Source organism: Sceloporus undulatus, chromosome 5 (assembly GCF_019175285.1).
Source record: "Sceloporus undulatus isolate JIND9_A2432 ecotype Alabama chromosome 5, SceUnd_v1.1, whole genome shotgun sequence".
NCBI lineage: Eukaryota > Metazoa > Chordata > Lepidosauria > Squamata > Phrynosomatidae > Sceloporus > Sceloporus undulatus.
The window spans coordinates 70,202,407-70,226,985 of NC_056526.1; the positions used below are offsets into that span (position 1 = coordinate 70,202,407).

Here is a 24,579-nt window from a genome sequence, read left to right on the forward strand (position 1 = left end):
TGGTTGTTGCTGTTCTCCATCCAAGTGGGAAAGTGATTTATGGACAGAAGCCATGGTAACTGCACTTGCCTAAGCTTTTCTGCCTGCTTAGAAAGGAAACCACTAGCCTCCTTGCTCCACCTAGTGGACAATGCTGGTCGATGTAGCTGCTGGAGTCATGACTGATAGTGGTTATCTGTCCAGAGGGAAGGCTTTTGTACGCAAAGCGCCCCCTGGCTGATAGTTTATTATGTACTTAAAAAGCTTTTTTTTCCTTCCGAAGACGGCTGCCTGTGAAGTTGGTGAATTATGCTAACCGTTCAGAAATTGTAATCGAGCTTTTGTTGACTCTTTACTGTACACAACTGCTTGCTTAACGAAAAATATCTTCAAGCAGTTCTGCAACCCACTGCTGCCAAGTTTCTCTCTCCTTCCTTAAAAGAATCTAGAAGAGTTTATTCCTAACTTTCGCCAGGCATCTTGAAAGCCTTTGACTTCACAGTTCTTCTCTCCCTCTGAAACCTGGACCATGGCGAAAGTCTACTTGCTGGCAGCCTTTGAGACTGCAGTGGTGGCCCCTTTCAGAGAGGGCTTGTGATTGCCATCGGATCAGGGGCCAATCGGGCCCCTCCAAGCCACCAGTCTGCTTTACCCCTAGTTAGCTGTTTGGAGGAAGTTTATCATTTGTGTCAAAAGATCTCTGACAGTTAATTCTAAACACGCGTTAACCTTCATACACATTTAATGTTATGGTGTCATGGACTGGAGAGAGCCTCTGTCCAGTCCATCTGATCCCATCCAGCTTCAGAGGGAGTCAGACCCATTCCATCAGACTCTCCTTCTTAGTCCAGGCTACGCCTGATGGAACTGGGTCTGACTCCCTCTGATAAACTTCCTCCCAAACAGCTAACTTAGGTGGGGTAAAGCAGACTGGTGGCTTGGAGGGGCTCGATTGCCCCTGATCCGATGGCAATCACAAGGCCCTCTCTGAAAGTGGGCCACCACTGCAGTCTCAAAGGGCTGCCAGCAAGTAGACTTTCGCTGCTCCTTTTGCCAGGCCGCCTTAGACGACTTCAGAGCATTCTGGCTGCATCAGGTGTGTGTGTGTCATCTGCATACCATGCCCCTGAAGCATCTAGAAGCTGTACCTTTTGGCCCTCTGTCTCAGGCCTTGTATAACTTAATTTTGTAAAGATGTGTGCCTAGTTTTTCTTTGGTTTAAATATACTTTAGAACAGATAATTTCAAAAATATGTGGCATATGGCTTTCAAGTCATGTCTTTTTAGCGCAGTGGATTACAGAACTGCTTGAAGATACTTTTCTTAAGCAAGCAGCTTGTACAGTAATCGGTGCAACAAAAGCGTGATTACAACAATTTCTAAATGGTTAGGCTATATCTCTTATGCATCATTGGAAATTAATGTCTAGACTTTGATACCTCAGATACACTATTTACTGTATATACTCAACTATAAGTCCACCTCATGTATAAGTCGAGGGCAGGTTTAGGGGGCAAAATTATGGATTTTCATATGACCTTTGGATAAGTCGAGGGTGAAACTTTGGGACATGCAACAATGGATCTAAATGATGAAGCAAAGGAAACCAATGCCAAACAACCTACAAAATTATGACAAGCCTAACTGTTTTGGCTCACAGTAAAGGCTGGATGGAAGAGAGAATAGAGGGAGGCCAGTGCTTCCAGGGCAAATTGCTCTCTTGCCTTTCAACAGGGGATGGTTCCCTTTTTAGTAAGCGTTAAAATATAGAATTTACATCGACCAATGGATAAGTCAACCTAGGTTTTTGGGTCAATTTTTTGACTAAAATTTCTAGACTTATACATGAGTATATACAGTAGTCTTTCATTTTGCTTATGTGAAGAATCTTGACTCATCATCTCTCCTTGAAATCTGGGGCAATTTCCCCCATAGCTATAGGAACCATTTTGGAAACGGATTTTTCCCTTCTGTTGTTATGTAGGGAAAGTTTTAAATCTTGCAATTTCAAGGAACCGCTCAACAATTAAACTGTAAGATTAAAGGGCCTAGAAGGTTCATAAAGAAAAAAGTTGATCCCGACAAATAACTGTATTTGAATGTTTGCTAAACTGAACAATATTGACTGCCAACAATCTAAGGTAACATTGAAAGTATTTATACCTCATCCTTAAATGTCTCCCTGAGCAACTTACAAACTGTCAGTTTGACAGTTCCCTGCAATCTAAAAGTATTTTATTTCAAAGAAGTAAACAAAAAGGCAGAAAAAAAGAAGAAAGTATAGTGTTTTACATGTTTGCTGTGTACTAATTGGTCTATGCCGCAGTTATAACAATATAAGGGCATTTAAGGGAATAAAGATAGTGTTTTATGTTGCTACATTGAAATCACTGGCACTGTATACAATTGGACATTCATATCCATGTGGGATCCATTCCAGACCACCATGGATATGAAAAAATGTGGGACCTCAAGTCTCATTGCCCCTAACAGAGGTGTGACATGCATGTGGTCATATGCACTGAAAACAATAATGCTGAACTTTAAATGTTGGACTCCAGTGCCAAACATCTATTGACAAGAAGTAGAAAAGTTCAATGTCAGTGGAGTGAAGAAGGTACAGCAAAGAAAATGTACCAGAGCATTTCAAAAACTACCTGTCTATATCCATTTGAAAAGTACAAAGTACCAAATATATGCTAAACTTTTCACAAAATACTTTTGATTTCAAATCTACATATAACAGTTAAGGACTTGACCTATCTAGAACACATAACATTGGCAGTTCTGTACAACATAGTTTAGTATATAGTTGTTAAAGAAGGCATTATGGCTCTCATTAGAAATAATAATAAAAAGACTATACAGCTGTGCAATATTTTTCCAGATATAAGTGCCATGTGCCTGATATGTTTATAATGTAATTCAAACGTAATTCGAAACTATAAAATAAAGATTTCACATTTGGTTCATTTTATCCATTGTGAAGTAATACAGCAATGTTACACCAGCACGTTTTCATTAAAAATATTCAAATCAAATAGTTTTTCTTTAAAACATCAAGATACTGTTGTGTAGCCTTGGATACTTGATCTTGTTGTGCATTTGGGCTTTTAGAAGATCCGTCAACAGCTCCTATTGGGGAGACTCTAGCTGACCCAGCATCAAGTTCAGCTTTTGCTGGAAAACAAAAGAAGTTTATAGGTAGGTTCCCACCAGTTTGACAGAAAAATAAGCAGCTATTTAAGAGGCAACAAATAACCACAAAGGAAACTATTTTGGCAGGACTTTCACTAAATTTTTTTACTTATTTTGTTCTGAAAGTATGAACTGCAAATGTGAGAACTGTCCGGCAATGTGTTTCCAAAAGATGTACTTATTAGAGAACTGACATCAAATAGATTTATTTGAGTTAAACCTGCCAGCATATGTTATTTGCACAATGAACAAGTCCAAGGGATTGGCATTATAAGATATGGTGCAGATTTTCTGGAAATTTTTGAAACAAAACCTCTCCCACTATTTGAAAATAGAGTGAGATTTTACTTTAGCAGGTTAGATTTTTATTTTGAAGACAAAACATATAGTATACACACATTGTTGTGTGCCTTCAAGTCATTTCCAACCTATGTCAACCCTAAAGCGAACCTGTCATAGGATTTTCTTGGCAAGATTTGTTCAAAGGTTTGCCACTGCCTTGCTCTGAGGCTGAGAGCATGTGACTTGCCCAAGGTCACCCAGCGAGTTTCATGGCGGTGCTGGGAATTGAACCCGGGGCTAAGATGTGAATGTTACCTAGGTGCAGTGTATACCATGTTCCCACATTTGATCAACTCAATTTGAGAAGTCATATATTATTACATAAAGTTAAACCTAAAAGTCTGCATTAGAGTTTAAAAATAAAAGCAAACTAGGAATATAATTAATTAAAGGACAACAGAATGCTTGCTGCAAAGCATGGCAATATATGTATACCCAAGGGTTTGTTCCCTCCAACACAAGGTGTGTTGTTGTTGTTGTGTGTCTTCAAGTCATTTCTGATTTATGGGACCCTAAAAGGAACTATCATGTGGTTTTCTTGGCAAGATTTGTTGCCCTCTCTGAGACTCAGAGAGTGACTTGTCCAAGGACACCCAGTGGATTTCCATGATCAAGTGCGGATTTGAACCTGGATCTCAAGAGATGTAATTCCACACTTGAACCACTATACCACACTGGCTCTCCAAGACAAGGCAAAGGTACTCAATTTGGTTTCTTTGACCCAATTTGTGGGCTCCAGTGCGCCTCTCCAATACAGAGGGCCTTTGGTATCCACAGGTGTTTGGTTCCAGAACCCCATGTGGTACTAATATTGGTGGATGCTCACGTCACACTAAACACAATTGCATAGTGGAATGGTAACTCATGGTGTCTCCCTTTAATTTTTTTAAACTAATAAAATTAATTAAAATAGGCCTTTAGTAAACATTTTATATTTCTTGCATCTACAGTAGTTTGAAAACTGAAAAAAATGTTTTAGAATAAAACCTTGCGTATTATTACTGCTATTGTTTTTTGTAGGAACGATTCCACAGAAATGAGTTTGCAAATTTCTAGCATGCAGTTTACTAACATACCTTGGTCTAGCTCTTTGGTGATGTTTTTTTCCAATTCCATTTGCATCTGAAATTACATTTAGATTATGCTGACATTAGCTATAAAACAAAATATGTAAATCTCTATTATCCACTGCATAATATTAAAATCACAGGAAATAGTATGTTGGCTTTAATATTACATTTTTATTTCAATATCTTTTTGATACTATTTTCCATGGTATCCTTGAGTAACACATTAATGGCAATGTTTTATGAGAAAACTATGTGACAGTATATAGTAAAATGAAATTTGTAGTGTGCCAAAAAAACAAAAACAAAAAACAAAACAAAACAAAAAACCCTAAAAAAAGGCAGAATTTTATTTATTTATTTTGTAGAAGCTTCTTCTACATTGCTCCTGAACAACGGACACTGGACTTTACTCACAATATTCTAAGTCGAGCAGTTTTAGGAATTTCAAACTAGCATGGCCTTACTCTCAATTCTCTCTCCGACAGCCAGGACAAAGGCCACACAACCAGGGTTTTGAGGGACACACTTGAAACTTGCTCAAGGTAATTTCTGACTTCTTTCAATATTCAGCTGATTTCAAAGAAATGTTGACAACCTCGTCTAAAGTAGGAGCTTCTAACTAAAATGTCAAATTAGAAATTAAGTAAAGTTCATAAAGGACACTGGCCCAAATTTCACTGGTAGTGCCAACCAAAGTTAACTCGCTGAATCAAGTGCTAAACAGTAAAATCAGCAGTTATGCTGATCCATTTATTCATTTAGTCATTTAATTGTTTTTACTTGGTCACTGCTTCTGGAGCCTCTATGGGCTGGGAGGTGATACAGAAATAACTAGAAGAAAGTAAGTACTGTATGTCAGAGCTAACAGTTGGAGTCAAGACTATAACTATAGTTACATTTTAATCAATGTTATGCAGCTAATATACAATATAAAAAGAAAAGTACAGTTTGAGAGATTTACAGAATTGTTCTAGCCATGTAGAATAGTTTGTAGTTTGTATTAGCTCAATCCTAAACTTTTAGGATAAAGTACAATTTTTTAATTGATCTGTCACAAAATCATCATAATTGTACTGAACAATGAATCACATGGCATTAAGCAATGCTGACTACACACCTTGTCAAGTATGTGGTTGCAGAGAAGAGAAGGAAGAAATAGACTTTTGATCAAGGAGCTGAAGAAGTAAAGAACAAGCCATAAGTATAATGTTCTTGAAGAAAGATAAATGAAGACCAGTTTATAAGTGATAGACAGTGATAGAAAGGAAGGCTTTATGTATAAAATAAGTATATTTGGATCTATGCCTAAGCCATTTACATGTAGTAGTATGTCTCACTAAATTTAGTGTTACTTACTTCTGAGGAAACCTACAAAGAATTTAACTGCAAGACTGAAAACAGAGAACAATCTGGGGAAAAAATAGTTATACTTTTCTATTAAAATCAATGAGACTGATCCCGGTCTCTGGGATTTCAACAGGATTACACCATGAGTAATAGAAGAAGAGGACCAAGTCTGAATATGTAATATAATATTCTATCAGCTAAAAAATTAATAATAATAATAAAATCAAAGAATGATGAAGATGGCAAAAATAACAGAAGCAGTACAATAATGATCAGGGCTGGGGGAGGCATGGCATCTCCATGTAGATTTAAAGGGGATCACAGAAGAAAAAAGTTTGAGAAGCACTGCCATATGATAAATACTTGTATTAATATTTTAGAATTGAATGATAGAAGTGATCTTTATTAATGCATTTTAAACTCTTTTTAAACATGGATGAATTGGGTTTCGAAAAAGTGAGTCCACTTAAAATATCTGTGTAGATTCAGTATTGCTTGCAACAGCAGATACCCTCTCAAATGAAATTTTCATGGGGTATACAGTCACTCCTCCGTTTTCACAGGGATCCGTTCCAGACCCCCTTCCCCGGTGAAAATATATTCAAGCCCCATTGGCTTAAATGGCCATGCACCATTTCACCCAATGGGGCTCGCCCCTCCATGAATAATCAAGAACATGGACTTCATGTCTGCAAAAATGGAGGGGTAACTATAGTTTACTTTCAGACATGAAACTCTGGGTTGGAGCTACATACAGGTGTATGCAAATGGCCTGGCAAAAGCAGTCTTTTCCATCCTCTCCTACCCACAGCATCCACTTTAACCCTTCCAAGTAGCCTTCATGCTACCCAGAAAATTGCACAATGTACATGCTACCTGTGCATTGTGCAGATCAGCTTTCCCAATATGGTCTCCTTCAAATATTTTTTGTTTACAACACCCACTATCCCCAAATTGTTTTTAGATGGCCCCAACTATATGACCAATGATCATAGATGATGGAACTATAGGTCAAAACATTAATCTTAATTTGTTGAATTTACCTTCCCCCCACCTAGTTAGCTGCTCAACTAACATTTGGCGCATATCATGTGGATCAAGCCCAGTGCATGTTGTTTAGGAAAAATCATGTGGAAAAACCTTCTGCATGAAATTTTCTGCCTATTTTTGAGGATTCTGTTACTTTTGGTTGATAACCCAAGATAGGCTTTCAAGTGCAGGCAATGATAGGAGACACAAAAGACTGTCATGTCTTCAGTTACTGAATAGGAATTTTTTTTACTAATGGATAGCTATATAATTTGGTAGCTATTATTGTGTTATACCGATGAGCCTGAATATACTGAATCCTGAGACCAATAATCTGGCATTTCTCTTATCTCTTTTTTATCCTTACAATCTGTGCCCTGATTTGCTGCAATTAGTGGCTACTGTTTGCTAGGTGATGAGGTAGCTGCTCCTCTCACCTTTGAACTCACTGTTTCAGTATGGCATCCTTGACCAGCCACTTTGATGGCTTCACATATCCTCCTCTGATTCCCGAGGCCAAGTTTTAACTGATTTTAACCCCCCCTTCTTAATTTGAACTGATTTTGCTAACTCCTGTTCCTTCAATTTCATCTCTTACTTGTGTTCTCCCACTTTTTCATCTTTTATTCTTATTTCTTCCGCTTGCTTTTGCTTGAAGTTAAAAATAGCTCTTTAAAACCTGTTTATATTTCCAATCATTTTCCCTCGCCAGAGACATGCTGGGTAGTGGCTATGTGAGTGGCTTCAGAATTTGTTCTCATATTGCCCAATCTGCCTGACCACTATCAGTGGGATGTTACTTGCCTCATTTTTTCTCCTGCGATTTGTTTTCTTTCACCATCCTGGATTATTTGCTCCATGCTATTTCTTTATATCCTTATTTTACTTACTTTCTGTTTCTATTATCCTTACTATGCTTAGAAAATGCCACTGACTTGGCAGGGAAGGGATTCTATGTTGGGCTGGCAGACAGGTAGAATAAAAAACTGACTGGGAAGGGAGGGAGTTTTAACAAACATAATAAAAAAAGGATTTTGACTCCTCCATGGTTGGTTGGCACATGGGCTTTAATCCATTACTGGTGGAGTGCTCCTATGTGCCACCCTGAATGTGCTCTGGTTTTTAGTTCAGAATTTAAAGAGACCATTCTAGATGCCGAACACTATCCCCCAAATAGAGTCAGCACTTTGGATAGATTCTTTAAAGTTCAGACTAATAATCAGAAAAGATACACCACCATCCCACTGTCAGAGCTACCAACTACTACTAGTTCTTCTTGACCTAAAACAACAGGCTAAGGCAAACTGCATTTTGAAGGCACAACATTAAGGCTAACAGATTGTCAAGTCAGTGTCAACAGTACAGTACTGAAAAATTAGTTGGGAGACATTTAGTCTTCCCTGTCAGAGCGCTCTAGTGCCCCATTCAACTACAGTTCCCAGAATTCCACAGCATTGAGCCACGGCAGTTAAAGTGCTGTGAGCCAGGATTATTTCTGCAGTGTGGATACAGCCAAAGAGGAATAAGATAGAGACTTTAAAAAAAAACTTAATAGATGAAAAAGAGAAACTTAAATATAAGCCTGAGGGAGAAAAGCAAGAATGACCTGACAAGGGCATAACAAGGGGAAAAAAATTCAGGGAAGAGATAGAGCTCATTGTGCAATGCCCAAGTCGCTTGATTTCTTGTTAAGCCATACAGAATGGCTCCTTCTCCACCGATAGAGAATTACTAAACTCACAATGTTTACCTATTTAAATAGCAAAGCAAGTCCTACTGAAAATAAAACTTTTTTGGTGGGGGAAGAATGCAGATGCAGTTCAGACCACATTTTATGCTGAAAGTTTCAAATTGGGCATGTCACCCAAACAGATCTAAAAACAGAGACAGATTTTTACAATTAGAAAACCTTTGTCTAATATAAGCCATATGTGGCTCATAAAAACATAAGGAACACAGAATTCGAAAATGTTATCTGGACATGCTATTTCAACAGTTATGTTGCTCATAACAACATAAGCTTGGCATTCCCATCACAGTGCCTTCGAGGATCCCTGCAACTCCTTATTTTCTGTGTGTGTTTTAAATGCTGACACTGCATGCCATAAAGCAAAGCACCATGAGGCAGAATACCTCATAGACAACAAAAATATGAACTGCTGAAGTTCAAGCCTTCCTTTTGAAGTACTGTCGCCCCTCCTTTTTTGCGGACTTAAAGTCTGCGTCCCTTGGAAATATGTGAGGGGCAAACAACGTGACACAAAGGGGTGCACGCCCAAGGCATGTATGCAGTGGCAGCATGCTGGAGCACAGTCACTGGAGTCAACAGGGACTCCAGTATCAGCAATTTTCTGTTTTTGTAGGTGGTGGTGGTGGTGGGTCCAGAACAGATCCCGCGCAAAAATGGAGGGGTGACTATATGCTCAGAAGCCAATGAAGAGGAAAAAGCTAAGTTAGGGAGCATTCAGAGATGGGAGACTAGAGGAAGTGGTGTGTTGTACATGTGTGGGTCTGTTGTCTAGTATTTATTTCCATGTGAGGTATGTGTATTAGCTGCTTTGTTTGTTTCTGCTTTTTCTGTGCAAGGTGTATTATTCCTAGGATAAGTATGGGTATATATGTGTAATTTTGGTAATTACCAACCAAGAGTAGGTAGCAGTGTCTGAACTGCCCCCAGAGGCCTAACTATTGTAACACCGCCATTAAAACTAATTTGTTAGGATGTATCGTTTGTCTTTGAAAAGAGGAATTGGTGTTATTCATTATTCCTTATGTCTGTATCTTAAAGGAGCAGCATAGGAGTGAAGTATTTTAAGGACTTAGCATTTGTTGAACTGATATGGACGTTAAGATGAACATGACCAAAGATCATAGCTTAAAAGGCAGCTTAGAATGATACTGGTGGTTACTAACCTTTGCCAAGTAAGTCTCCACTCTGTTTTTTGAGGTTAATGGGCTTCTGGTTGGGTTCACAAATTCTCCTCCAAGGCTAAGAGGTCTAGTTAATGCTAAATTGCAGCCAAGGTTTCCAAACTGAACAGTTTCTAAGACAGGACTTGTAGAAAGGTTTCCACCTAAAAAACCGTTGGCAAGTAATGATCTGCTCCTCTGGCGTTCATAGTAGAGTTCAGCATTGGCTTCTGATAGTTTCTCATTAGCTCTGTGAAAAATCCAGCAGCAGATAAAAAGTTGATTGATACATCATTATAAAAGAATGGATACAACTTTTTAACTAGTGAGAGCCCACAACAAAATACTGTGTTGTATCTCCAACCTCCTTTTCCCTCAGAAGTGTTGTTGTCCAGGCTTCCAGTCAGCCAAGAACAAAGACCTTGTAATTCATTTCCAGATTCATGGAAATTTAATGTTATACAATTCTCTTTGCTCAGATGAACATCCTTGCCTATAAGTTCTCTTATCTCTTCACCCCAAAACTTCTGAACACATGGGCAATCCAACCACATATGCATGTAAAAACCCTTGGACTCATGGGATTTGAGTGTTTTTTCCATCTGTGGGGGATTCTGGAACTGGAGTATTCCAGATTTCATATTTCCAGATAAAGTAGATTCAACCTGTAATCCTAAAGCCATTCTGTTTTTTCCCTTTAATTTACAAACATACGCAACCAGGCAAACTGTCCAAGTATTCACTATCTTATGGGTGGCCCTATTTTGCTGCCCTTCTGATGGACACAGGACTATCAAGTTCAGTAGTATAAGGGAAAAGTCAGAGGAATCCTTCTCCTAATGGAAAGGATAAATTACTCAATATTTTCTGTGTTACCAGGGCCACAGGAGATGGTTGTGATCTGGGACTAAATAAACTTCATGATCAGGGGATATTTTGAACCTGAATAGTTCTATTCAGGGAAGGTGGATATATTTACCTCCCCTGGTCCCATGGATGGGAGAATCCATGGGATCAGGAGAGCTAAATATATCCAGCTTCCCTGAATGGAACTATTCACATCTTATTTCTTGCCAGGGAGCTTGTTTAGGATTGAAGGAAACTCCTAATTAGTTCATCTCTGAGAAGGTCAAAATTGTTTAAAAACATTTCCTGGACTCAGAGTAAGCGTTATATTTGGGAAACACAGTTTTCACAGTGTGCATATTTCAACCTTTATCCTAACTTACAGTATACAGTAAGAACAAATAGAAAGTAAGATTAAGAAGAAACCATCGCTTTATCTTGTAAGTGACATGCTAAAGAATCTATGCCTCTTAAATTTTACATATCCACTAGCTGCTCTGCTTTCTCTCTCTCCCTCTCTCAAATAATAATATAGCGATTAGTATTTTTCTGTATGTCTGGAAAATCCTTCCAAGTGTGCAGAAACCATTACTACAAGGATGGGCAATGATATGAAGACCAGAGGCCAAATCTCTTACCCCCCCAACATCACACTAAGCCACTACAAATTTCCTCTACCATCACACTCAATATTGCAATAGTGACATGCTATCACTTATTTTTGCCATTTTGAGAGGGACTGCAGAAGAAAAATAGGAGACATTTGGGGACATTTTTACACTTTGGGAGGCTTTCTGTAGGTGCAGGGATAAAAACTATTCAAATGTCACACCAAAATATTTTAAATGGGGAGGGAAGATCTGAAGGCTCTGGGGACTGCTGGGGAATGGGGAGTTCAGAAACCACAAAAGTGTAGGTGAAGGGGCACACTATGCTCACTTCTGCATTACTTACTGAGTGGCATCATTTTACTTTCTATCTGATGGCATAGAAGTATCAAATTCAGCATTAGATGATATGACTAGAATAAGAAATCCACAGACCATCAGTATACCTCACAATTTACATCTTTACTAAAATAGGTGTAGTGTTAGTAGGGGTTTCTGTGCCCATGTTCTTTCACTAAACACATTATTGAAAATGCAGATTTTTTTCTTCCAAGAAACTGCTGCTATCAATATCCGAGAGATGCTTACAATGATTACAGTAGCCATAGATTTAGTTTTTGAAGTTGTTCAAGTAAATGTTTTGTGGTAAACATTTTCTCTCCTTTTCATGCTGGATATTAACTGACCTAACAGTGACAATGTGATAAAAGTGCAAAAAATGCAACAGGAAAGCAGACTTGTCAGGAGACTTCTTAGTCTTACCGATCCAATTTGCTTCTTAAAGACTTCCTCATTTTTAGTTCTTCTGAGTACAGTTCCTTATATCTTTCCAGTTCTGTGTGTGTAGACTCTTTTTGTAACATGTTATCTTGCTGACTGCTTTTCAGTTTTGTCAGCTCAGATTCCAAGTCTCTAATTCTGTTTTCCAGCTGACTTCTCAAGGAAGCATTGTTGGTAGCTCTTATCTGTTCCAAGGCTTCTTGTGAGGCTGCCTGTGTCTAGGACACAAAAACTTGTGTTATTACATTTAGAAGTTCTCTTCCTCAGGTTGAGTGTTAAAAAACACTAAAGGATAACAACAAAGCTTAATCAGTGTTAACTGATCTCTAGGCTCTGTAATCTGATGTATAAATGTAACCAATAATCTTAAACATATGTTTACCTGCAAAAACAAATTGACTTCTTCCAGTTTTTGCCTTACTTCTTGTCTAGCTCGCTCTTCGATATCTCTCTTGTACTGTTCCATTTGGTTGAGGTCTATCACATTACCCTGTATGTGCTGTTTGAGGTTAACAATTTCTTCTTCCAGCTGCTGTTTGCTTCTCTCCAGTTTTTCATGATTCTTGTGAAGCATCTTCATAGAAGACAACTGTTCATAAAGTTCATGATTTGTAGACTCCAACTGAGTGCATCTTGTTGACTCGATCGCCAGGTTGTGAGACAGTTCATCAACCTGAACAAATGAGAAATACTGAACTGAAAACAGGGCTCTGATTCCTCTTTGGAATAAACCAAACCTATATAAAGGTCATGCAACAGTAAAATAATATCCCCTGCATCATATGGTGCTTCAGAACTGTTGTTTTTCCCCCCTCAAATGTATGTTTATCAATCAGTTAAAATCCAACTTGCACAATTAAGTAGCCCTAATTTTAATGGATAATGGAATTTATTGAAAATGGTATCCCTTCATTCACTAAAAGGACTTGGATACAGACATAGTGATGGTAGTGGGAGATTTCAATTTATTTGTCATTTCTCTGGAAGCCACTTTCAGTCCTAGATCTCAGAGCAGATTTAGGGATGGGCATATGGGGAATGGTATAGTGGTCTCCTACAACTTCTCTTTGTAGAAGTGTCTGATGACTGTAAACATCTTCTGTCAATCCAATATTTTTTATGGATTGTTTTTTACCTTTGCTTTAGAGCCTCTTTAAAATGTTAACATCAAAAAAGATAAATAGATATGGATATGTTAGGGGTGTGGCATTTAGACAACGCATGCCCCGAGCGCGGCTGGAAGCCACGCCAAGCAAGATGAACCAGGCCAAAAAGGAGTGGATATAATCTGTTCCTTCTGGCGGACTGGTTCAGGACCACAGTGGTGGCCTGGATCGATCACTGCAGTCCCAGCGCAATCCTTTTGATCTGTCTGCTTCAGGCCTGTGTTGACAAAAAGCCCCCAAAAGGAAGAAGCAAATTAAATTACATTGCATGCTCTTTCTCTATTATGGTAAGGACCAGATGTTACTGTTATTGTTGTGCTTACTGTTGACATGGTATTTGAGGCAGCCTGTAAATGATGGTAAAGAAACAATAAACTGTCATAGGGAGTTATGGTATTTATTTATTTAACAGATGGTAATGTTGCTGAGACTTAGGAGATGATTTCTTATAAAAGCTGGAACACTATTTTACCTATCTAAAGGACTTCTTCTGACAAGGAGAATAGGAGTACTGTCAGATTATGCATAGAATCATAGAATCGTAGAGTTGGAAGAGACCACTAGGGCCATCCAATCCAACCCCCTGCCATGCAGGAAATCCAAATCAAAGCATCCCTGACAGATGGCCATCCAGCCTCTGTTTAAAGACCTCCAAGGAAGGAGACTCTATCACCCTCCGAGGGAGTGCATTCCACTGTCGAACAGCCCTTACTGTCAGGAAGTTCCTCCTAATGTTCAGGTGGAATCTTTTTTCCTGTAGCTTGCATCCATTGTCTCAAGTGGGATAAAAAAGCTCAAAGGAAATGGCATTGTGAGTTCTGTGATTCTTCTGAAGTGACTTTACTGATGACTGCAAATGGCAGTAGCATTTACTAAACATCATGAAAAACCATGGTAAGAAAAGAAAGGGATGGTGCTCTTTTGCCTCATTCACCTCTGTCTTTGGGGTACACATGGGAGCCTAATGGATTGGTGCATCAGATCATTAAAAAAAAAAAAACCAAACAAACCCCCCCCTTACTGATCATTGCTATGTGATTCACATGATACTTGACCAAGGTTACCCAGTAGGTTTTCATGACTAAGCGGGGATTCGAACGCTGGTCTCTGGAGTCATGGTCCAATGTTCAAACCACTATACCATGCTGGCTCTTCAAGTAGGTCAGAACTGTTAACTTCTATTACAGAGAATGATAGAACTATTATTTATTTATCTTATATCCCAGCTTTCCCACTGTATAGGACAACGGTAGATCCTTTATATTTATACAAGGAAATAAGAGTTGCATTAATATAGTAATAGCATTAATGCAAAAGCTTGGCCATACAGGTACCTTCTTTGTTAGCTTTCCAACTTCAATGTCGATTTCTGAATATCTTTTCTTTATTTCTCCATTGAAGTTAGACTGAGATGAACTCTCTCCATTCTCATACTCTTTTAGTTTCTTTTTAGTAGTTTTCAGAAGTTTTTTAATTCTGTGAAGTAAACATTATAAATGTGAAGATAACACTGATGAGAAAAGCTAGATTAAGATATTACTTCAATTGTTAAATATTCTACAGAGATTCTTTTTTACTCCACTCACAAAGATGTTCACTATGATTGAACAAACAAGAAAATGTAGAGAAAGTTGTTCCTTTTAGAGGATATTTACTAAACTATGGATACATAAGTTATCACAAATGCTAATAGACCTGATTATTTTCATATCATATGTAAATGTGCTAATTATCCAATAAAGCACACATTCATTTGAATATTAAAGTAATTGCAGGGAGCTACAGCTAATCATTCTGTCCTTTGCCAATGACAATAAGGTTCACAAATGACAAGGAATAATCACATTCCCCAGCATCCCATTGTCTCTATGCTGCCACCTTCATTTTTAATTGCAAAAGCAGCCTTGCTGCTTGTTAACAAGAGACCTGGAATCAATGTATGGGTATTACTTATCCTTGTGCTGTACACACCTGCTACAGGTTAAGAGGATGCAGTACCTTAAAAGCCAGGAGGAGAACTTAAGATGTTATGGACTTGGCTTTTGTATACATGACTGATTTGAACATGATAATGCTAAATATATGTAAAATAGAGGATGCCTTACTGTTATTTTGCATACGATAAGGCAAATAAGCCTTTTCAATAATGGAAACCCACTATCTAAAATATGCAGTTTGAGAGGGGGAAAAAACTTACTGTATATACTTAACTATCAGCTGACCTCATGTATAAAGTCAAGGGTAGGTTTTGGGGCCAAACCTATGTTTTTGATATGACCCACAGATAAATTGAGGAACACATAACAAAGGATCTGAAGGATAAAGTAAAGGAAAACAATGCCAAACAAATTACAAAATTCCAGCCGGCACACCTGTTTGTGCTCACACTAAAGGCTGGATGGATGAGGAGGGAACTATGGTAAATGATGGCTGTGCAGTGTGTGGGGGAGGCAACTAGGCAGTGGTGAGGCTAAGAAAACACACACATCAAAAAAAGGATGAAAAGGCAGAGCAAAGACTACGTTAGCAGTGATTGTACTTTTAACTTTAACATGGTAACTTTGCCTAACTATAACCTAGAAAAGCTTATTCAAATCCTTCGAAGCCCACTTTCTCTCAGCGCCCCTTTCAGAGGAAGAGCTTAGGAAGAGCTGTCATTGTCTCCTTTTTCCTGCCCAGGCGTTCAAAAAGGTCAGAAGCACTGCTGCAGAAGGAGTTGGTATTTCTTTTAGGTTCTTCTAGGACAGATTAAGCTCTTGCCTTTCACCTCTCTACACAGAGAAGGGGATGGTTTCTTTTTTGATAAGAGTTAAAGTACAATAATTACAGTGACCAATTGACACACTAACTCAGGTTTTTTGGGCCTATTCTTTGACTAAAAATTTTAGACTTATACAGTAGGTGAGCTTCAGACACCTTCTTAGAACATAGTTATTTCACATAGATTTCTTTGGCTTATAATATTGATATTGATTTATATATGCTAAGTTCTTCACTACTTATTCAGGCCAAAGTCCAACTAGAATGAACACACTGTAAATCAACACCTACATTAAATCCATTGTTTCAGAGAGTCTACTCAAGTTGAAACTGTCAACTGGGATTAGGCTTACCCTTATATTGTATTATATTGTGGATGGACTTGATAGCATATTGTATATAAACCATTTACTATTTACTCTAAATGGTAAAGTACATATGCAATCTAACTATGCAAAAAAAAAAACACTGCATTTCTATAAAGTGAAACATTTCGTTATTATTTTTTGAACAATGACATTCTCCTTACCCATTGCATTCCTTTTGCAATTCACTGTTTCTCTTCATTTCTTGATCTAGCCGTGTTTCCACTGATTGTTTTAACTCTACTAACTTCTTTATTTTTTTCTTTTCATTCTCCAACTGATAAAAAGAATATGAAGGTTTACACAGCAATGTACATTTATCACCAAGGTTTAAAATATATCAACTGGGTGCACAGTTTTTGTATACCAAATGGATCTTATACATTTCATACTTGAGTGTTATGTGACAAAAGAAACACAAAAGGAACACAAAATCCAAAGATGTACTTCTACTGTAGACATTCTTTTTCCAGGTTTTACAAACCTGTTGGTGTTATGTGCCTTCAAGTCGTTTTCAATTTATGGCAACACTATGAATTATGATAGATCCCCAAATTACCCTATCAGCAACAGCTCTACTCAAGTCTTGTAGATTTATGACTGCGGCTACCTTGAAATACTCTATCCATCTGTAATGCTGTCTTCCTCTTTTAGCCTTGCTTTACTCCTTTGTTGTTGTTGTGTGCCTTCAAATCTTTCCCAACGCATGGTGAACCTAACACAGAGTTTTCTTGGCAAGATTTGTTCAGAGAGGGTTTGTGTTTCCTTGTTCTGAGTCCGAGAAAGTGTGACTTACACAAGGTCTCTATAGCTGAACAGGGATTCAAATCCTGGTCTCCAGAGGCATGTTTTTTGGTTTTGGTTTTTGTTCTTGCAAACTACACTCTTAGTATAAATGATAAGAACTATATTAATCAGACAGGCATCATATGGCTTTTAAGTGAGTCTCCTGATCTAGCACTACATTTCTAAAGAGGCTATACTATTGTTCAAACTGTTTCAAAAGACTTCTTCATATATGAGGGCTAGAGCTAAAATACGAAAGCAAGAACATAACAGAAAATGTTAGGTGCTAACCCAAATTATAACTCTGAACTGTTACTTCCTCAATCAGTCTGGCAATTGGAGAGTGGAAAAAAAACCATGAATCAAGGAACATGAGAGACACTGCAGACTGGGTCAGCCAGAAAAACCAGCAGTAGCAGAACATGTTATAAACCATTCTGGGCATAAAATGCTGTTTGAAAACACTAAAATTCTGGACCATGCCAACAACATTCTGTGGTCAGAATACACAGGGAAGCCATTGAAATCCACACGCACCTAGACAAATGGATAACTTCAACAAGAAAGAAGAAACCCTCAAAGTTAGCCAAGGCAGGTTACAGACTGCCGAAATGCGGCGGTCTACTGCCGCCGCTGGTTCCAGGGTCCAGGAACCACAGCAGCCAAACGGTGCGTTTCCCAGACGCTGCCAAGAAGGAGCGCAAAAATCGCGCTCCTTCTTGCGGCCCAGAAGAGAAACCGTGAGGCGCTAGTCGCGTACTCGCGACGTCACTTCCGCCACGCGAAGTGCGGACACAGAGCGTCCGCTACATCAAAATGGCAGCGGTTGTGTGGAACGGTTGCCACCATTTTGTGTGCGCTCTGCGCGCGCTAGGATTAGGGGTGTGCGGAAGTGCCGCCACTTCCTAACCATAGCGCGCGCGGAGCACACACTTTTAGGCCCGTCTGTAACGGGCCAAAGTTTGGCTACCAGTCCTGAAAGACACTAAAATCAAGACCCAGCAAAGTCAAATGAAAACCACCCAGGGTCAGGGGTTTTCCCAGCAAACAATGGATCTCTAATTAAACAGACACAAATCCTCTTTGCATATCCTCCCATTCTGAGGCTTTGCCATTCAACAACAGAACAATACACAGATTAAAATGGAAATCACTTCTCCCAACCCAGGGTCACACAGTATATATATATATATACCCCACTCACTTCCATGCCAGCATTCTCTGAAGATACCAGCCAAGATGCTGGTGAAACATCAGAAACAAACTCCTCTAGAACATGGCCACATAGCCCGAAAACCTCACAAAAACTATTTTTAAAAAGCTTCACAGCATATCAGCAATTAGTAGAATTACAACCTCTTTTATTCATAAGTAAAATCATGAACCAGCCTTGCCCCATTCAAAAACAAAAAACAAACACAAATCCAATACCAAAATAGTCTAGAAAAGACATTAATAAGTGTGAAAACACAACTAATTTAAATGTAATAGAACTGTGATAGTAACAACCTGGTGTTTGTTCGGCTTTACAACTTTTTCCTTTCCCTTCTGAGCTGGTTACAGAGTACACTCTATTAGCAGAGGAAAAATATTGATGATGTCACTGCCCCAGACGTGAATAGGAACTGAAAAGGAAATGTGGATGTCCCCACCTCAATTAGGCATACATAGTGCATTCCTGTAGGACTTACTTGAGCCATTAGTTCTGTCTTTTGCCTGTCAAGTTCAGAAAGGCGAACTCCAAGTTTTGATCTTGACTTCATTTCCTCTTCCCACATATTATGAGTACCTTGTGCAGTTGCTGAGAGCATAGTTTGCTTCTGGACCTAAGAAAATTGCCTTTAGGTTATAAACAAAACAAAACAGAGGAAATCCTCAAAATAACTAGACAGAATTTACATAGTACTACACAGATTAAAGGCCTGTTCTCCCTGGCCTTTTAAGATATCTGTTTTAATCCTTATGATACTTCGGGGGGTTTTAACATTACCCCACCCAAATATTTTTGATTAATAAACTCTTGGCTATGCTCGCTTATTTATCAGATTTTATTAGATTTTTGTTTCATTAATGTACAGTTGGCCCTTCCTTTACACGGGGGATCCATTCTGGACCCCGCCATGTAAGGGAAATACTGATTAAACTCAAGACCCATTAGAAACAGTGGGGCTCATTCCCGCAGCGTGCACCCAGTGCACGCCCCATTGTTTCTTCCGGGGTGCGGGAGAAGCCTTTCCAGCATGGCTTCCAGCATATGCTGGAAGCGCGGAAAGCGCACCTGCGTAGGACGCGGGCGCACTGTATTGTTTTTAAAATGACTGCCTGCCACCTAGACAACTTGTTTTCTAGGCAGCCAATAAATATGGTAAACAATAAATGACAAACTACTAGAAAGCTATAGCTCTTAAGTCTTGTAGAAGGAGAAATGCAGGATATTAAATAGATAAATAAATAAATAATTGAGGGTGATGAGGGTTCAAAAATTGCCTGGAAGTAATCTTCATCAAGACTGAACAGTAATTTTTGAGCAAGGTGATCGAGAGGGCTGTTGCTCTTCAGCTCCAAGTGGTCTTGGATGAAGCTGATTATCTAGATCCATTTCAAACTGGCTTCAGGACAGGATATGGGGTGGAGACTGCCATGGTCGCCTTTGTCTAGGCATCGACGAGCGTGACTCTGTTGGTGCTCTTAGATCTCTTGGCGGCATCTGACACAGTAGATCACAACATCCTCTTGGAACGCCTGAGAGAGTTAGGAATCGGAGGCACTGCGTTGCAGTGGTTCCGTTCCTTCCTCTCGGGCAGGTTCCAGAGTGATGCCTGGGGACAGTTGCTCCTCAAAAACGGAGCTTAATTGTGGCGTCCTTCAGGGTGCCATCCTGTCCCCGATGCTATTTAACATTTATATGAAGCCGCTGGGAGAAATCATCTGTGGACATGGGGCAGGGTGTTATCAGTATGCTGATGACACCCAAATATCCTTCTCCATGTCTTGGTCATCAGTAGTGACGACAGATGTCATTTTCCCCCTCAGTCAATGTCTTGCAGCAGTAATGGACTGAATGAGGGAAAACAAGCTCAAGCTGAATCCAGACAAAACGGAAGTACTTATGGTAGGGGCCCCCAAACCAGGTATCGGGCCGCAACCTCCAGTCCTAGAGGGGTTCACGCTCCCCTCAAAGGACTGTGTTCGCAGCTTAGGGGTGCTTCTCGACTTGTCACTTCAGATGAGAAATTAGGTGAATGCTTGTTATCAGCTCTGGCTGATACGTCAGCTGCACCCTTTCCTGGAACAGGGTGACTTTGAAACTGTAGTACATGCACTGGTAACCTCGAGACTTGATTTTTGCAATGCGCTCTACATGGGGCTACACTTGTGCCTAGTCCGGAAACTTCAACTGGTACAGAATATGGCAGCCAGATTGATTACAGGAACAACTAGGAGTGACCATATTACACCTATATTGAAATCACTCCACTGGCTGCCTATTCATTTCCAGGTAAGTACAAGGTGTTTTTCATTACCTTTAAAGCCCTCCATGGCTTGGGCCCAACCTACTTAAGGGATCGCCTCTTTCGGTATAATCCGCCCCATACCCTCAAATCCTCTGAGAGGAATTTGTTGCAGTCCACAAAGACCAGATTGACGGCGACCTCCCAGAGGACTTTTTCTGCAATCACTCCCACTTTATGGAATGGCCTGCCAGACGAGATCTGTCAAATTACCAACCTAGAGAGCTTCAAGAAAGGTGCCAAGATGGATCTCTTCCGGCAGGCCTTCCCGGAATAGAACCTGGTCATGTAATGCTTCTCCCACAGACACATATAAGTGAAGACTCTGCTCACCGTTATTTTATTATCATATTATTGTTTTTAGATTTTATCGTTTGTAATTTTAATGGATAGAACTGTTTACTCCTTTTTAAGGGGGGGATTGTATATATTGTATTTTTAAAGGTTGTACGTCACTTTGATTGTGGTAACAAAAAGCGGGATATAAATTAAAGTTTTATTATTTTTTATTATTGTTCCTTGACTTATAGACGACTCTGTACCGTTTTTAGGTAAAGTGTTAATTTTATTTCAGTTTTCTTTCTCTTTCTTCTCTCTTTTTAAATCCAGTGTTATTATCATGTCTAACTATCTAAATATGAACAGCTTTTTGCTGAGGAGGCAAAATGTGACCACTCAGTATGCAGAATAAAATAAACTGACTGAGGAGGGCAAGAATTCAATAGACAGCAACTGAAAAAGAATATTGACTCCTGTGGACCTGTTTTGCATGATGAAACCCATTAGTAGTGGGTTGTGCGTCCGGCCATCCTGCGAATCCATGATTCGCTAATATGCATATTACATATTCTTGCTGAAGCTGGACCTTTGTTTTTGCCTTTACTAATAAATAAATTTATTTTTTTCTGCCTCAGGTATGCTATTACTGGTATTAAGACCCTTGTGAAGACCCTGGGAGCTGACACCAACCCGAATGGAGGTGCTTTGAACTGAAAATGGTTTTGCTGATATTGAAAACGGAGATTTTTTGTTTGTTTGATGGATCCATTGGGACATGAAGGTAAGCTTCCCTCAATCTATCAATGCTGTTCAATCTCCTATTTCCAAACTATCTTGTAACGTTTTAAATGTCTCCATTTTAAATTTGTAATATTTTATATAAGTATTTAGGTATTTCAGGTTCAGAATGCGACAGTGTTTTCTATTCGACTTTGGCACTCTGAAGCAAGCTGAATAAATGCCTAAACCATGTTGTTTTATTGATACCTCCTATATTGCATCTATTTTTAAATAAATGATGAATTTCCTGAATCTTTCTTTTATTTTTTGTTTTGATACTGGTGAGATGATCTATCTGCTTATTGGTGTCCCTTTGAATATTATTTTCTAACTGTGAGTCACTGTTTGAAGAACCCATTGCTCATATTTCTGTTGAAAAGCGGTGTATATATATATATGTATATAGGGATTAGTGTTTTTGTGGTTTTTTTTCAGGCGATGTGGCCATGTTCTAGAAGAGTTTATTCCTGACGTTTCGTCAGCATCTGTGGCTGGCATCTTCAGAGATGCCAGCCACAGATGCCAGTGAAATGTTAGGAACAAACTTTTCTAGAACACTGCCAGCTAGCCCTAAAAACCCACAAAAAACTATGGATGCCACCATGAAAGCCTTCGACTTCATTCACATCAGATGTTATTGTTTGCCATAAGTGTCAAAACAGCAGAAGACATCCTCCTATCAATATTATTGAATTGTCAGTACTGTTATTTCCCTTTTTTGAGATTGTCCTCCAGTCCCGTTTTGTTGTTGTCTGTAAAAGTAGAATTGTCTTCTATTTTGTTCTCTTCTTCTGGGCTACCATCTCTGCCATCTATTGTTATTTTATCTTTGAGTATTCCTAGGCCCTCGAAAAGAATAGTTTCTTCATCGAAAAAAAACGACCTTTCTGTTTTTTCTTTTATATTGTAGACAGGACTTGCATTTTTTGTATTTTCCACTAATACTTTTTGTAATGCCGTTTCTCCAAACGGTAATCCTCCTTTAAATGGTAAGAAAGCGAACTTATTTCTAGACTTGTGATCCACCACCCAATGATGAAATCATAGGGAACATCTTGGAATAGTAGTTACAGTCATGCCTCTAGCCATAAAAGCCACAGCATCATGTCCTGGATTAACCAAACATTCCAAGGCCTTTTGAATTCTTTCTAGTGGTTTATGCAAAATATTTGCATCCATTTTATCAAGAGTATGCAGTTCCTTTATCCAAAGAACGACTGCCCTCACGAATGTTGATCCTGCTGTAGAAATTCTAATTGCCTGATCAGAGAAATCATGTGCTTTCCTCAAAGTATTATCTGCCCTTTGTTGATCAGATTCTTTCAACATTGTGTTCCCTTCTTTTGAGATAATTACCCTTGACACCAAAGCCGCTATTGGGACATCAGTCAACGGGGCTTTTAAGAAATCTGCACTCGATCTCTCAAAGGAATATAATTTGTTTGTTAATCCTTGTAGCCTTTGTGAAGTCAAAGCTGCTCTGTTTGAACTAGATCTTTAAATAATTCTGGTAATGTCATATCTGTACTTTGTGGGAGGGTTTTCCTTCAGTACTGAAGCTATGTTTTCAGACCTGTTATCCTCTTTATTCTGTGGATCCAACCCTAAATGTTTAAATTGTGTGTTGTCATAAAGTCAGTCATGTTCTCGTCCTCTTGACCCGAACCTTGATCCAGATCAATGTCTTTCTGATGTAAATGTTTAGATTTTTAAAATACATTTGTGTCGTATTTCTTCACGAACTTCCTTTGATTTTCTCTTTCTGTCTTATTATTATTATTATTATTATTATTATTATTAACCTTTATTTATAAAGCGCAGTAAATTTACACAGCGCTGTACATACAATCTTTTTAATTGGACGGATCCCTGCCCTCAGGCTTACAATCTTCCATAAGACATTGCTTTCCTTGAGCCTGCATAAATTTATTAAAATTAAACTATAACTCTTCCATCATATTATGCTGAGAATTAATTTCCTTCTGTCTTTTATGTATAGTTTTTACTCTTGGCACCTGTGAAATAATATCTTGCTGCTGGTGACTTGCCATAATAGAATGCAATTCTTCATTTATTATCTTCCTTAAAGATATTGTTAAAGATGTATCATTAAATGAGGTTCTACCTCATCATCCTCCATTTTTATGCCCTGTCTTGTCAATTGCGGCATATCATCATACTTTTTTTTTTCCAAAAGTTGCATAAACTGTTCTTTATGTTACCTTTGACTGAGGAAAATACTCACATTTGGGACCATTCTTCCTATCATATGCTTCATCTTGCACTCACGGAGAAATAGAACCTGTGCATGGGGAGGCTTTTGCTATTGAGGTCTTTCCCATGGGATCGCGAGAGGTCACCGCTGGTTAGGCAGCAGTTTCCCCTGCGCCTGCACACTTAGAAACAGCTGTTTCTCTTGTTAATTTGTACTGTGCATGGTGAGAGGCAGCCCCTCCCTTCTGAATATAACTGTGCTTGCAAGATGGCAGCTGCAATTGGGCATTTGTAATTTTGGGTCCAATTCCCCTTTTACCAGGAAGAGAGGATGATTTTTGTCATTAGAGGTAAGTCGGTCCTTGTCCTTCTTCTTAACCTCTGTTTCTCTTCCTGGCAATGTCGCAGTTATTTTATTTCGCTATTCTGCAGAAGTTCTATGGCTTGCTAGTGGGCATATTTCTTCCAACTCACTCTCGCTGGTTTCCATAAAAACTTTTTTCAAATTGTCAACTCCAACTTCTACAGACGCTCATGTTTTGGTGGCCATCCAAGAAGCTATTTTAGTTATTCCTTGACTTTTGGATGATTCTCTACCTTTTTAAAGG

General features: G+C 38.9%; 1 protein-coding gene across 6 annotated transcripts in view; it reads right to left on the minus strand.

Annotated features, from left to right (window-relative positions):
- Positions 1-869: 869 nt before the first annotated feature.
- The window catches only part of LOC121931279 (ankyrin repeat domain-containing protein 26-like), a 608,870-nt gene continuing 585,160 nt past the window's right edge, over positions 870-24,579 (minus strand). For 5 of the 6 annotated variants that reach the window (XM_042468842.1, XM_042468846.1, XM_042468840.1 and 2 more), the window contains 8 exons: positions 18,878-19,012; positions 16,565-16,677; positions 14,610-14,751; positions 12,492-12,782; positions 12,092-12,327; positions 9,879-10,125; positions 4,596-4,641; positions 870-3,159 (listed from right to left, as the gene is read on the minus strand). In XM_042468842.1, the coding sequence (XP_042324776.1) occupies positions 3,011-3,159; positions 4,596-4,641; positions 9,879-10,125; positions 12,092-12,327; positions 12,492-12,782; positions 14,610-14,751; positions 16,565-16,677; positions 18,878-19,012 (1,359 nt within the window). In that variant the 3' untranslated portion in view covers positions 870-3,010. Of the gene's footprint in view, positions 3,160-4,595; positions 4,674-9,878; positions 10,126-12,091; positions 12,328-12,491; positions 12,783-14,609; positions 14,752-16,564; positions 16,678-18,877; positions 19,013-24,579 lie in introns of those variants that run through there. The other variant, XM_042468843.1, reaches the window with a different exon arrangement.